At 36.5% G+C, this 16,125-nt stretch overlaps 1 protein-coding gene across 1 annotated transcript; it reads left to right on the forward strand.

Annotated features, from left to right (window-relative positions):
- Nucleotides 1-12,738: 12,738 nt before the first annotated feature.
- On the forward strand, nt 12,739-15,195 carry LOC111892149 (uncharacterized). Its single transcript, XM_052764908.1, has 2 exons — nt 12,739-13,273; nt 13,415-15,195. The coding sequence occupies exons 1-2, from the start codon at nt 12,739-12,741 to the stop codon at nt 15,193-15,195; spliced, it is 2,316 nt and encodes a 771-aa protein (XP_052620868.1).
- The last annotated feature ends 930 nt before the right edge of the window (nt 15,196-16,125 follow it).

Consider the following 16,125-nt stretch of genomic DNA (forward strand, 5'->3'; position numbering starts at 1 on the left):
TATCTTTTGTTTTAGGATAAGATCTTCATAAATCCTAAACTTTTATTTTATGTAAATATGATTTAAATAATCAAATTTGGCATAAAATAGAGGTTTTAGGGGTCTAAGTTACGAAAAACACGCGTTTTATGGGATTCTTGACTTCAAAATACCCCAAAATGGAGAAAAAGTCCGAAATAGTCCAAAATCCGAAGTCAAAAGGTGAATTCCCGAGCCACATAACAATTTCCGAAGCTTCTCTTAGAATTCCGAAGTGGAGGGTTAGGTATGCAAGGGTCTGAAGTGGAAAACAAGGAGTTTCGGAGGCACTGGGCGAGTTTCGAAGTCATCAGCGAAGTCCGGAGCCAGGTGCGAATTTGGTCGGTCTGGACCAAGGTGCGAGGCTGGCTAGACTTCCGAAGCAGGTCTTTAAGCGAGGTCTTCCGAAGCCATTCCTTCCGAAGTCAACCCTTCCTGAGCAGCGAGGAGATCTGAAGCAAGGGGAGATTCCGAGATGCAATTCTTCTTGGCTCCTTAGAAGGCATTCCGGACTAAGAGGGTTCCGGACCAAGAGGGTTTCCGGCCAAGAGGTTCAGGACCAAAAGGGTTCCGGATCAAGAAGAGTCCGGACCAAGAGGGTCCTATTGGGTTTTCTCCTTATGTTTTGAGTTGTTTTCGACTGAGGAAGGTACTTAGAGAGATTTGAGATACATGGAGAGATTTGGGAGAGATTTCACATACTTGGAGAGATTTGGGAGAGATTTCACATACTTGGAGAGATTTAGGAAGGATTCGATATACTTGGAGAGATTTAGGAAGGATTCGATATATTTTGAGAGATTTCATATACTTGGAGAGATTTGGGAGAGATTTCACATACTTGGAGAGATTTGGGAGAGATTTCACATACTTAGAGAGATTTAGGAGGGATTCGATATACTTGGAGAGATTTGCATTCTAACACTACATGGCTCATTAGGAACTCATATTGTACACTTAAATGTGTGAGCACAAGTCTCACAATAGTCCCTGCTTACCTGAGGACGGAATTTCCTAACCAAAAATGCTAGTGATGACATTAGAGGAAGTTATGGTTTTTCTAAGATTCAACGCAACAGTACACGTACCAAAATCAAAATCTCGATCGGTTGTTTGTTAGTCTAAACTATCCAAAAGGTAGTTTAACATCTTGTTAATAGGAATCAGTCAATATAAATATCATCAAGAACAGGGTCCGCATATAGGAGTTACGAATTCCGCAGCGATTTCTAACAGTCTAAGCCTATCAAAACTATAATTTTTTTATAGAGTGAGAATTAGTTGTTGGGATCCAAATTAAAGTTGTAGATATCGTTGAGAGATTTATGAGTATATAAAGAACGTAAAAAACAAAGCTCGTATGAAGAAGTTACGTCATTTTGAAAACCTGGAAAAATTATGCGCATGAAGTGCATGTCGTGCGCTGATGACGTGGCACTATGAGAGGGCACCACGTGGCATGGTCAAGATCCACTTCCTCTGAGAGACACATTGATATGTCTCCACAAAAACAGAACATGTGGCTCCATAAGAGTGTGACATGTGTCACCTTCTAGATGGAGGCGAGGTGGTTGAACGGTGACGCAACGCGTGGCAGAAGGCCGCTATAACCAACAGGACCCAAGGCGCAGCGTGCCCTATGGTATGCTTGACACGCATTTCTTTTCTAGTCTATAAATAGCCCTTTTCATATAACATTTCATCCCTACACCCTTACTACCCTTCTCTCTCGATAATTCTTTAGTTTTAGCCCTTTTCCTTCATTTTTGTCCTACCGCGCCCTGCAACAATCCTGAGTGCTCAGTTAGTTTTAATCTTTGAGTAAGAGTTCTTGAGTTAGTATTATGCCCGCTTAGATCCCGGTTCTCATTGAAAACACTAAGTAAGCAAGCTACACTTACTCTGCTTCCATGTAGTTTATGATTATAGTGATAAGTCGTTACTAGGAACTTATTATTAATATTTATTAATGATTCCAGTTCCTTATACAAATTGATCTACATACGAGAGAGTTTCCTAGAATGGTCACGTCGGCTTGGTTGTTGGATTTCAGAAAAGCTATATGTCGAAATGGTCCTGTCTCCCAACTGTCATAGCTGACTGATCCTTACTTGATAGATCTTGAAGTAGACTTTGGGATTGTTAAGGAATTTAAACCCTTAGGATAATAGTTCCATGAAGTATGAAATTAGAGTAGGACTTAGCTTTATATACATCTAGGTATTTTGGAAAAGGTGTAAGGCGAAGCTATGCCTGATTCACCAATCGCCAGACACATTTGTCAGGTGAGTGCGTAGTTATTATCAAGAACATAATCTTAATCTAAAAATTATTAATACTATTAAGTAATACTAAATGTTTACCTTTATTATATGTGTTATGTTTTATTCGTATAAATATGATAATTGGATTAGTAACTGTATTTGGAATTGTTTTCCTTTAGTTATAAGTATTGCCTTAGGTTTAAGAATAAGACTCGTAAAGGTTGCTTAGGTCCAATAATCGAGATAGAATGTGAGATCAGAACGGAGTGAAATCCTCCTTTTTCTTGGATGACCAAAAATGATGGGTCTAGATTAGACAACTGGCAAGTATGTCTGGGTCATCATCCAGAGTAGATGAAAACACCTGACTATTCTAGGAAGTCTAGTGAATTACGTATCTAGCATGGACTTCTAACCCATTGACGTAGATAAAATGTGATACCCCATTTATCAAATCTCTGAAAATTGGTTGCCTTATATGACTTACATCAGCCAAGGATACCCCTAGCTGTGTAATCAAACAGATACTCAGACTATTCATAAGGTAAGGTGATTCTTCCTAATGATTGTCGAACTAGGATCCATGAGGATCGACTGGGTTGGGTAGTTAGTCTAAGGTCATATTTTATATACATTTATATTATCTAAATAACGTTATTCTGTAGGAATGATATTATTTATTATCACTAAATTATTATGGGCTTAAAAACCCTATGTATCTGGCCTCGTATTCTCAAACCCGACTCATTCATTTTTGATGCATTACAGGTAGTGGAACCAAGGCTGATGTAGTCTTGTTAGGATGCTGAGTGGAATAAAGAGATGTGCCTGTAATATGTAGTTTCATGAACTTTTATATTTTACGTTATATTGTATGTTTGAATATAAACGGATGACATCCTCAAGGTTTTAATAAAATAACTTTTGTTATATTAAAAAAAATGTTGTATTTCACTAGGAGATTCTACATCTCAATTTATAAATCTTAAAGAAAAATGTTTTAATTGGTTCTAAAAAATGGGGGATGTCACAGTTGGTATCAAAGCATTAGTTTAAGCGAATTAGGAATTTAGAAAATTCTAGAATTAAACTTAGAAGCTAAGTACGGTCAATGAGGTGTGTCATAGAATACTTTAGGATAAATGCCTTAGTTACTTTAGACACTAGCACTAGAACAATATAGGAAGATGCCTTCACTACTAATTATGTTCTAAATGTGTGTGTATGTGTGTGTGTGTGTGTGTATATATATATATATATATATATATATATATATATATAGTAAGTAATATATCACCGTATTAAAGTACTCACCTCTACGACTATAGAACATCATGAAAATCACTAGGAGTGGAAGAGTTGTCAATAACGAAGGAGGTCCAGCACTTCAAAACGTCATAGCAGATGTTGTTTAAATCCCGATAAACAAAGCTAGAGCAATGATGCAAGCAATGCTTGATCAACAACATCATGAGTTTAGGGAGCTCTTGGCTCAGGAACTAGTTAATTCTAGATGAGGAGCGCCTGTGATCAACAAGGCAGTAGTTGTTAAACAAGTCAAAAACAGAATAATTCCTTCTCGTCCATAAACGGTCCATGAAGGAAATAATGACTCAGAAAGTCATCAAGGACCACTTCCTCCTATGGAAGACTTGGAGATCCGAATGAATGATGAGCCAAGGGGCATTTGCAAGTATAAGGATTTTATGACTTGCAAGCCATCTTCCTTCAATGGGAAAGAGGATCCGGTTCGAGTCATGGATTGGATACCGGAGATGGAGTCAGCTTTCATAACATGTGGTTGCACAAGGAAGCTACAAAACCACCTATGTTGTGAGGTGGTTCAAAGGCACAACGCTTTGTTGGTGGAACAAGTTAGGGAAGATCATGAGCCCCAACAAGCCACTATAGCTAACATGGGACAAATTCTTGACCCATTTCAATAGAAAGTTCTGTTCAACTGAGAAAATGTTGGAATCGGAGAATCAATTCTTAGCTTTGACAAAGGGAAGCATGTCAGTGGACGAGAACAACAATTCTTTCACTGATAAAATGGATTTCACCCGTTGACTTGTTCCAGATGAACTGACCAATATTGATCACTATGCTAAATGATTTCCATGGGATTACAATGTACTGGTGAAGCAGGCACCTACTTTTGAGGCGGCTGTCTGGGCTGTAAAATATATGGAAGGTATGATGAAGAAGATAGTTGCCAACAGGACTAAGGTGGGTGAAAAAAGGAAGGTTGATGGAAGAAACAACAATAACAGCAAGAAGAATAAGAAGTTCTCAAGGTCAAGTAACAAAACCGGAAGCAACCAGGAAGGGAAGTGGTGTAACCAATGCAAGAAGAAGCATTTCGGTGACTGTATCGTCTACTTCAAGTGCAAGAAGCCTGAACATATTTCTATAAATTTCCCAGTTAAAGGAAAAGTTTGTTTCAATTGTGGAGAGGGGGCACTTGAAGGCAAAGTGCCCAAAGGTTTAGAAAACCACTCCAAGGATCATGCCACCAAATCCCAAGGGTCGAAGCTAACAGACGACCCTCAATGAAGCAAAGGAACAAATTGATGTTGCTTCAGGTACATTCTTAGTTAATGAAATTCTTGTAAAGATATTATTTGATTTTGGAGCAGATCATTCATTTAAATCGCATGAATTTGGTAGTAAACTTAAGTTATCATCACTTAGGCTAACTATCCCTATCTTAGTGGAGGTAGCTGGTGGTAGGAATGTATCTGTTAGCAATAGGTTAGAGGTTGTAGCTATCGATTTAAATAGAAACAAATTTCGTCAAGATCTTTTACCTTTTGAGTTGAGTGAGTTCGACGAAAATCTCGGCATGGATTGGTTGGAAGAAAACCTCACAGACATCCTATGTGGAAGGAAGATGGTGTGTATTAATCCCACTAGGAGAGAGCCATGTATGGTTTACAGTGGTAAGATTAGAGTAAGATCTGGAATCATCACAATGATGAAGACCAGAAGATTCCTATCCAAGGGATGTTCAACATTCTTAGCATATGTGATATATGCAAAGAAGGAGAAGAAGGAAATAACTAATATACCTATGGTGCCAGATTTTCCTGAGGTATTTCCAGATGAATTACCAGGATTACCACAAAAGAGGTAGGTAGAATTCAAAATCGACTTATTTCTTGGCACGATGCCAATTGCAAAATCATTGTATCGTTTAGCGCCTACGGAGATGAAGGAGTTAATGACACAACTTCGAGAGTTGTTGGACAAAGGTTTTATAAGACATAATTCATCACCTAGGGAGCTCCAGTAATGTTCGTAGACAAGAAGGATAGTATGATGAGAATGTGCATTGATTATAGAAAGCTATACAAAGCTACAATCAAGAATAGGTACCCCTTACCTAGGATAGATGACTTGTTCAATAAATTGCAGGGAGCAACCGTTTTCTCCAAAATTGATCTCGAGTCAGGCTATCACCAGTTGAAGATTAGAGAGCAAGATATTGAGAAGACAGCCTTTAGAACGAGATATGGATACTACGAATTCCTTGTTATGTCCTTTGGACTAACAAATGCTTGAGCAGCATTCATAGATCTGATGCATCGAGTTTGTAAACCTTTTCTTGATAAATCAGTAATAGTATTCATTGATGATATCTTGATTTTCTCCAAAAACAATCAAGATCATGATAAACATCTTCGAGAAGTACTAGAAGTCCTTAAGAGGGAGAAGCTTTATGCAAAGTTCTCTCAGTGTGACTTTTGGATACGGGGGATTCAATTCGTGGGTTATATAGTTAACCAGAAAGGCATTATGGTTGACCTAGCAAAGATAGAAGTTGATGAAATGGGAGACACCAAAGAGTCCCACTAAAATTTGTAGTTTTTTAGGATTAGCAGGTTACTATCAAAGATTCATCCATAACTTTTCTTTTATCACAGCTTCATTGATAGTCCTGAACAAAAAGGGAGTTGCCTATACTTGGAGCGAGAAGCAAGAAAGATCTCTTTGTGAATTGAAGAAGAGGTTATGTGAATCACCAATCCTCATCCTACCAGAAGGAACTGTTGACTTTGCGGTTTTCAGTGATGCTTCTAAGATTGTATTGGGATGTGTCCTTACCCAAAGAGACAAAGTAGTAGCTTATGCCTCGAGACAATTGAAGCCCCACGAGTAGAATTATCTGACTCATGATCTAGAGCTTGCGGCAATGGTTTTGCCCTAAAGATTTGGAGACACTATCATTATGGAACCAAATGAAAACTCTATACGGATCATAAAAGCCATAAATATCTCTTTGCTCAGAAACAATTGAATATGAGACAAAGGGGATGGATGGAGCTACTCAAGGAATACAATTGTGAGATACTTTACCACCCAGGTAAAGCAAATATCGTAGATCACGCCTTAAGTAGAAAGGTGAATTCGGAAGGGAAAAGAGCTAGATCATTAAAGATTGAAATGATCTCAAAGATTATAGAAAAGATCAAAGAAACTCATACTAGGGCTCTGGCAAAATGTGATAAGAAGGAAGAACGTCTTGGCAAGACGTTTGTGTTTGAAGAAGATAAGCAAGGGTTAAAGACATTTAAGATTCACATTTAGGTGCCTAAGATGGGTGGTAAACGAAATCATCTTATGGAAGAATCTCATACGACTGTGTATTCTTTACACCCAGGCAGCACCAAAATGTACTTGGACTTAAAACCCTATTACTAGTGGCTGACAATGAAGGTCAGTGTGGAACCTTACATATGAAAATGCGTAACTTGTGCAAGAGTAAAGGTACAACATCAGAAGGCATACGGGGATTTGGAACCCTTACCGGCACCCATAGGGAAGTGGGATGATGTTACTATGGACTTTATAACCAAGCTTCCAAAGACAAAGAGAGGTCACGACATGATCTGGGTTGTATTAGACCGATTTACGAAGCGTGCGCATTTCATAGTCGCACGGTAGAATTGGTCTAGAGAGAGTTTGTTTGAGACCTATGTGGAGGAAATTACCAGGATACGTGGAGTATCCTTATCTATCGTGTCAGATGGGGACAGGCGATTCACTTCCAGATTCCGGAAGAGTTTGCAGGAAGCAATAGGCACAAAGTTGTTCTTAGGTACTAACTATCATCCACAAACGGACGAACATAGTGAGAGAAATATCCAAACCTTGGAAGATATGTTACATGAATGGGCCTTAGAGTTTCCTGGTAGCTTGGATAACCACCTATCATTGGCCGAATTTACCTACAACAATAGTTATCACTCCAGCATCAAGATGCCTCCTTATAAAGCATTGTATGGAAGGAAGTGGCGTACGCCATCGTGTTGGTTAGAAGCGGGAGAGAAACACTTTGCAGGTTCTGAGTTAGAACATCATACCATTGAGAAGTTAAAAGTGATCAGGGAAAGGATGCTAGCAGCTCAAAGTCGTCAGAAAAGCTACACATATAAGAAGCGACGACCAATAACATCTGATGTGGGTGATCAAGTGTTACTTAAAGTCTTGTCATGGAAGGGACTTATCAGATTCGGAAAATGTGGGAAGTTGAGTCGTCAATTTATAGGACCATTCAAATTACTTCAAAGGATAAGGAATCAAGCATACAAGCTTAATGGCCTGTTGAACTGGAAGGTATCCATAATACCTTTCACATTTATTATTTGAGGAAGTACTCGGGAGAAGAAGTTGATATGCTCCCACTTTCAGAGTTAAGGATTGATGAAGATAGAAGGTTGGTTGAAGAGCCTAAAGCAATCGTTGATCGTAAAAGGAAGAAATTACCCCGTAAGATGATTGACTTGGTGCTAGTGCGATGGAAACACAAGACAGGGCCAAACCTCACCTGGGAAACAGAAGCGAAATGAAAAGTCACTATTATCATCTATTTGTTGTTGCATGATTTGGGGGAAGGAATCATCCTAGGGGGGATAATTGTAATGTCCGCGTTTTGTTACTAGATTAGTCGTAGTTTGTAATCACTTTGGTCAACTATTGTAATATTTATATGAATGAATAAGAAAAGGATTATTCATATATTTATATGCTTATGTGCTTTATATGATATTATGTAAGTATTTCATAATAAAATAAATAAAATTAAAATATGCGTCGAAAATAAAAGATTATTTTGGACAAATAATATTAACCTAGTGTTAGTATACATAAAAAGGGTTCTTGATATATAAGGAGTTTTCAAATCCGACTTCGTATGAAGAAGTTATGCTTCTTTGATGTTTCGCAAATAAATCAGCACGACTCTGCTTATCGTAAAAAGTAATTTTTTTTGATAAATTAACTTTTAGCTTAAGTGATACAAACAAAAGTCATAGTAGTAGTTAAACTGAGAGCGTGAATATAGAGAACGTCTAAAGCTGACTTCATTAGAGGAAGTTATAATTTTTCTAAGATTTCGCGCAACAGTATGCACATCGAAATCAAAATCTCTATTGGTTAATTTTTATTCTAAACAATCTAAATTAGATTTGAAGATCTTGTTAATAGGAGTCTATCGATATAAATATCATCAAGAATGGGGTCCGCATGTAGGAGTTACGAGTTCCGCAATGATTTTTAACAATCTAAGTCTATCAAAAATATAATTTTTTTGATAGATTGAGAAGTATCTTTTGGGATATAAAGGAAAGTTGTAGATATCGTTGAGAGCTTTCCGGGGATATAAATAACGTCGAAAAGGGAGCTCGTATGAAGAAGTTACGCCATTTTGAAATCTAGAAAAATTACGCACGCAAATTGCATGGCGCGTGTTAATGACGTGAAACCACAAGAGGGCACCATGTGGCATGGTCGGGAGTCGCTTCCTCCGAGAGACACGTCGACGTGGCTCCATAAAAATATGACACATGGCTCCACAAAAACGTGACGCGTGGCTCCATAGGAGTGTGACATGTGTCACCTTCTAAAAGGAGGCGAGGTGGGTGAACGGCGACGCGACATGTGGCAGAAGGCCACTGGAATCAGAAGGACCCCAAGGCGCGATGCGCGTTATGGTATGCATGACGCTCATTTCTTTTCTGGTCTCTAAATAGCTAGATTCATATAACATTTCATCCCCACGCCCTAAAACCCTTCTCTCTCGATTATTCTCCGATTTTAGCCCTTTTACCTTCGTTTTTGTCCTGCGGAGAAGCCCTGCAACACCCCTGAGTGCTCAGTTAGTTGTAATCTTTGAGTATGATTTCTCAAGTTAGTATTCTGACCGCTTAGATCCCGGTTCTCATTGAAAGCAATCAGTAAGTAAGCTACGCTTATTCTATTCCCGTGTAATTCATGATTATATTGACAAGTCGTTCCTTGGAACTTACTATTAAGATTTATCAATATTCCAAGTGATTATACTGATTGATCTACTTACGGGAGAGGTGCCTAGAATGGTCACGTCGGCTTGGTTGTTGGATTTCAGAAAAGCTACATGCCGAAATGGTCCTGCGTCCTAACTGTCCTACCTGGTTGATCCTTACTTGATATATCTTGAAGTAGACTTTGGGATTGTTGAGGAATTTAAACCCTTAGTATAATTGTTCCATGAAGTATGAAATTAGACTAATACTTAGTGTTATATATATCTAGGTCTTTTAGAAAAGGTCTAAGGCGAAGCTCTGCCTGATTCACCAATCGCCAGACACTTTATTCAGGTGACTGCATAGTTATTATCGAGAACATACTCTTAATCTAAAAATTATTAATACTATTAAGTAATATTAGATGTATATCTATATGATCTATGCTATGTGTTATTCATATAAATATGATAATTGGATTAGTAAAAGTATTGGGAATCGATTGCCTTTAGTTATAAGTCTTGCCTTAGGTTTAAGAATAAGACTCGTAAAGGTTGCTTAGGTCTCATAGTCAGGATAAAATGTGGGATCAGAACGGAGTGAAGTCCTCCTCTTTCTTGGATGACCAGAAATTGTGGGTACAGATTAGACAATTGGCAAGTATGTATGGGTCATCGACCAGAGTAGATGACAAAACTTGACTATTCTAGGCAGTTTACCGAATTACGTAGGCAGTCTAGTGAATTACATTGCTAGAATGGACTTATAACATATATACATAGATAAAATAGGATACCTCATTTATCAAATCTCTAAACATTGGTTGCCTTACCTGACTTACACCGGCCAATGACATCCCTAGTTGTGTAGTCAAACAGATACTCAGACAATTCATCCGGTAAGGTGATTCTTCTTGATGATTGTCGAACTAGGATTTGTGAGGATCGGTTGGGTTGGGTAGTTGGTCTTAGGTCAGATTCTATATACATTTATATTATCTAAATAACCTTATTCTGCATGAATGATATTATTTATTATCATTAAATTATTATGGGCTTGAAAACCCTACGTATCTCACCACGTTTTCCCAAATCTGACTCACTCATTTTTATGCATCACAGGTAGTGAAATCAAGGTTGTTGTAGTCCTTGGCGAGGGTAAGCATATCTTTGGTGGGTCACTTGACCCACCTATTTTTTTCTTCTTATAATAAGGTATATAAGATTAAAATTGGTAACCTATCCTAATTATTTTTAGTGAACTATCCAATATTTTTCAAGGTTTAATCCAACAAGAGTAATCCAATAAAACTTAAACTTTTTAAACAATATATAGAAAAAAAATCGTGTGAACGGCATCAACAATAGACATTAGGAACGATATTTTCTCTTTGGTCGATCTCGTTGAAATCCTCAAAATTAACTATCACCATTAACTCAGGTACAATCCGATCAGTTGCGTCGGCAACCGCCCTTCAGCCTTTGCCACAACCCCGTGGTAAAATTGTAAGAACTTTAAATCATTTTTGGCTTATACGACTCAAGCCAACCCAAACCCGCAATCATTATTGTTTGTTTTTTTTTCTTTTCTATCGATTTTATTTAAAAAGAAATCATATGGTTTTACGTTCTAAACTCGCCACTAGCTGTAGTCTAGTTATGATATTGATTGGAATAAAGAATGTGCATGTGATATGTAGTTTCACGACCTTTTATAGTTTACATTGCAATGTATGTTTGGATATGAACGAATGACATCCTCAAGGTTTTAATAAACTAATTTTCGTTATCTTAACAAAAATGTTTTATTTAACTAGAAAATTTCACATTTCAATTTATAAAGAGTAAAGAAAAATGTTTTAATTGGTTCTGAAAAATGAGGGATCTCACATTCATCATCATCGGTTTTTAATTGAATTAGTTAGATAGGGCAGTGGGGGCGAAGTATATTAAGGGCCAGGAGGGGTTGTGGCCCCCCCTGATTTTTTTATTAGAATTGTAAATAGTCCATATTAGGCCTAGACATTAAAAAATTAGGCTGTGGCCCCTCCTGCGCTTTTCCAATAGTCCGAATCAAACAAAAAATCAGATCGTCATTATCGTTCGTCCCTACCCTCGTGCCTCGTCTGAAATCTGAACCAAACACTCCTTAATCGTTGATGTGGCCTGCATCACTGCGTGCTGTCACACTGTTGCCTGTGTTGCTTATCAGAACTCAGAAGATTAGTGATCAGTCCACTCTGTCTCCTGCCTTATTCTCCAAGTCTAAGTCTGAACTCTAAAGTCTTGCTGGTCGCTGGAAGCCTGGAATCAATTGATCAATGTGAATATTGAATTGTGAAGTGAAGCCTGGAAAAAAAATCATAATTACTTAAGCAGGTTTGTTTTTTTTTTCACAATGAGGGATATGAACCTACAAGGCTACAATTACAAAGATTAATTTAACGATACAAAAAATAAGGAATCCTTATATTAATATATATTAATTGGGGCCACTGTATTTGATAATAAACTATAAAGTTCTAGATTCATTATGTGACACTATAACTAAATTCTTTGCTATCACCTAATACTCTTTTTGAGTGTTGGTAAATTGGTATGAATATGATGAAACCTGTTGACATTTGCAAAAAACATAAGGTTATATTTGGTTACATAAAATACTATAGAATGTAACATATTCAGTGAGACCAATTATTTGTTAATTTAATTATTTAAATACAATAATGATGAAGATGAATATCATTAATTGACCATTATTTGAATCTGTAGTATTTATGAAATTCCTACATGAACAATTATAAAAAGATAGAGCAAAGTAATGATATTTAACCCCTATAAAGAAAATCTTATAATATAAAGTCAATCCGTGTGTCTAGATGTTTCTGCATTATTGTCCAACAATTTCTTTTTTGTCAAGAAAAAACTTAAATCTTACACACAAGCTGTTATCTATGTTAAACATTTACAACTGTATTTAAGTAATTTAGAATTTTGAAGCATTGTTAATTAACCGATTTCAGATTTTTGCAAAATTTTGCAAAAATATCAAATAAGATTTGTAGAAATAAGATTTTTTTGCAGAATTTGGGTTGTTGGTTTATGAGCTTATGATTTCACTTTTGATTTTTACAGATACAATCATATAAATCTCACAATTTCATGGGAAAAATGAAAACCATTGATTCTTTTTTCAAAAGAAAGAATGATGATGAAGAAACTCATAATGATAATCAACAGAGTAAACGTTACAAAGCTTCAACAAGTGAGCCGCAACCGCAAGAACATGAAAATCAACAAGAGAATGATATTGATGAAGCTACACAATCAAATCCTAATGAAGTGGATCTTAAGCATCTAGAAAGAGATCCCGCTAAACGAAAACAAATGTGGGAATATCCAGTTAATTTAAGGGAACAAGTAAGACGAGCTTATATGACTTTAGGACCTTTCCAAATACGTCTTCAAGAATATCATGCTAAAGGTTCAAAGAAACATCCTCGTAGATTCCAATATTCTTGGTTCAACATTTTCCCTAATTGGTTAGAGTATTCTCCAACAACACATGCTTCTTATTGTTTTATTTGTTATATATTTAATGATAAACCAAGTGTGTGCCATGGTTATGATGCATTTACTGTTAAAGGATTTGACAATTGGAAAAAAGTTAATGATGGGAAAAATTGTGCATTCTTGAAGCACATTGGTTGTTCACAACATAGAAATGCTGTTACATTTGCTGAAAACTTGATGAACCAAGCAACACACATTGAAAATATTATAGTGAAGCAAAATGAAGCACAAATATTGAAGAACCGGTTATGATTAAAAGCTTCAATTGACACAGTTCGTTGGTTGACATTCCAAGCTTGTGCATTACGAGGACATGATGAATCGCCTAATTCCAAAAATCGAGGTAATTTTCTTCAACTACTAAAACTTCTAGCGTCTTATAATGATGAAGTTGCAAATGTTATATTAGAGAATGCTCCTTATAATTCAAAGTATACTTCTGGAGATATTCAAAAAGAAATTCTTAGTATTATTGCAAATAAAGTTCGAAAGCATATTCGTAGTGAAGTCGGGGATTCGTACTTTTGTGTCATGGTTGATGAGTCACGAGATGAGTCTAAAAAAGAGCAAATGGCCATAGTTTTGAGATTTGTTGATGCAGAAGGGATCATACGGGAAAGGTTCTTAGATTTGGTTCATGTTAGGGATACCTTATCATTAACCTTGAAAACAAATATGTGGAGACAACTTTTGCACTATCAGTTTGATGTTAGCAAAATCCGTGGCCAAGGTTATGATGGTGCTAGTAATATGAGAGGGGAATGGAATGGATTACAAGCACTTGTTCTTAAGGATTGTCCTTATGCGTATTATGTTCACTGCTTCGCTCACAGATTACAACTAACACTGGTGGCTGCTTCAAGGGAAATTATTCCTATACACCAATTTTTTACAAACTTAATTTTTACAATTAATGTAGTTTGTGCTTCCAGTAAGCGTCATGATGAGTTACAAAAGGCAAAGGCAACTGAGATTGAACATTTATTAGAACTTGGTGAAATTGAATCAGGTAAAGGATTGAATCAAATTGGGACATTAAGAAGAGCTGGTGATACACGTTGGGGTTCTCATTTTCGTTCTGTTTGCAGTTTGCTTAACATGTTTGATTGTACACGTGTTGTTCTCCAGGGAATAATTGATGATGTATCTGCTACTTATTCTCAACGCGGAGATGCTGATGCAGCTTACTGTTACCTGAAATCATTTGAGTTTGTGTTTATTCTTCACTTGATGAAAGAAGTAATGGGAAAAACTGATATACTTTCTCAAGCTCTACAAAAGAAATCCCAAGATATTCTTAATGCCATGGAGTTAGTTTCAGCAACAAAGGAGAGTCTAAATGATTTCAGGAACAACGGATGGGATTCTTTACTTGAACAGGTAAAGATTTTTTGTGAGAAACATCAAGTAGATGTGCCGGATATGCAAGCTCCATATACTTCTACTAGATATCGGCCTCGAAAAAACGATAATCAGTTTACTTTTGCACATTTTTATCGAGTAGATTTGTTTACATCCACATTGGACAAACAGTTACATGAGTTGAATAGTAGATTCAATGATCAGGCGATGGAGTTGTTAAGTCTTAGTTCTACTTTAGTTTCAAAAGAACACCCTAAAGTGATTAACATTGATCAGATTTGTCTTCTTGTTGAGAAGTATTATCCTGAAGATTTTACAGAGCAAGAGAGAATTCAATTACGATATCAGTTGGATATTTTTAATATCGATATGACAAAGAATCCCAGGCTAAGTCGTGTATCAACTATTGCTGACCTATGCAAGGGTCTTGTGGAAACTCAGAAACGTGAGACGTATTATTTGCTTGATAGAGTGGTCCGGTTAATCTTGACACTTCCAGTTTCTACCGCAACAACAGAGAGGGGATTTTCAGCAATGAAAATATTCAAGAACCGCATTCGCAATAAGATGTCAGATGACTTTCTCGCAAACAACTTGGTGGTTTATATAGAAAGAGAAATTGCTGAAAACATTGATACGAAGTCAGTAATTGATGAATTTAAAGACCTTAAAGGTCGTCGGGCTGAGTTGTAATTCTTTTTCTAGGTATTTTTGGTATTTAGTTGTTGAAAAAAAATTGGTTTCTTTTTATGTGTAAGACAGTAACTTAAGGAATTTTTGGTGAGTAATTTAGGTATTTTTGGTGTTTAATTGCTGGTTTTTCTTTTGGTTCTTTCATGTATAAAAACGTTAATTTTAGTTTGTAATACTTTCGCCCCCCCCCCCCCCCCCCCCAAGTCAATCGCTCAAGCTCCGCGCCAGTGATTAATTACTAAGGATACAATTGTTGTTAATGGTTTCTTTGATTCGTGGGTTTTGATAACTACAGTGGTGGTATTTACGATAAACAAGCGTTTTTACAACTACAGATGTTAAGATTATAGATTCATTTTTATCACTTGTTACAACATGAGGCCTTCTCAGGACTGCTTAGGTCATGAAATGATCATTTTTTGAAATTTCTCTAATTTTTAATATATTTGTTTTAAATTAAAATTTAATTAAATGACAGATAAAAACCTGAACCTCTGAAAATGTGCGTGAAAAATTGTAGCAGGAAGGCCCCATGACAGGGTGAGATGTGTGGTGGAGATGTAATTTGCAGTTGCTATGTTTAATTTGATTATATAGTCGTAATAAACGTAGTACAGCTTCCTTTCTCATATGTACGTATAATAAAGCATAGTACCTGAGTACTTTTCATTTCAACCCAATTATGCACTCGTAAAGCTTTACACTGCCTCAAATTTAATGTTTCACATTAATGTTTTCTTTTAAGATACATTACCTTTGTTCTATTTCCATCATTTTTATATACATAAAGAGTGAATACAATGTAACCAAACACTCCATTGTTTAATTGTTACCAAAAAAGGATAGAAAGAAAGCAAACTTTCAAAAATAAAAAAGAAAGAATGAAAAAGAAAGGCAATTTGCTCAAATGAAATAGTGATTAAATAGAGC

Source organism: Lactuca sativa, chromosome 6 (assembly GCF_002870075.4).
Source record: "Lactuca sativa cultivar Salinas chromosome 6, Lsat_Salinas_v11, whole genome shotgun sequence".
Classification (NCBI taxonomy): Eukaryota; Viridiplantae; Streptophyta; class Magnoliopsida; order Asterales; family Asteraceae; genus Lactuca; species Lactuca sativa.

What these genes read in the sequence shown, in the direction of transcription:
- LOC111892149 (XM_052764908.1), top strand. Translation starts at nt 12,739, where the DNA reads ATGAAAACCATTGATTCTTTTTTCAAAAGAAAGAATGATGATGAAGAA. An exon ending in TGCATTCTTGAAGCACATTG is followed by an intron (nt 13,274 to 13,414) that starts GTTGTTCACAAC and finishes CAATTGACACAG; the next exon opens with TTCGTTGGTTGACATTCCAA.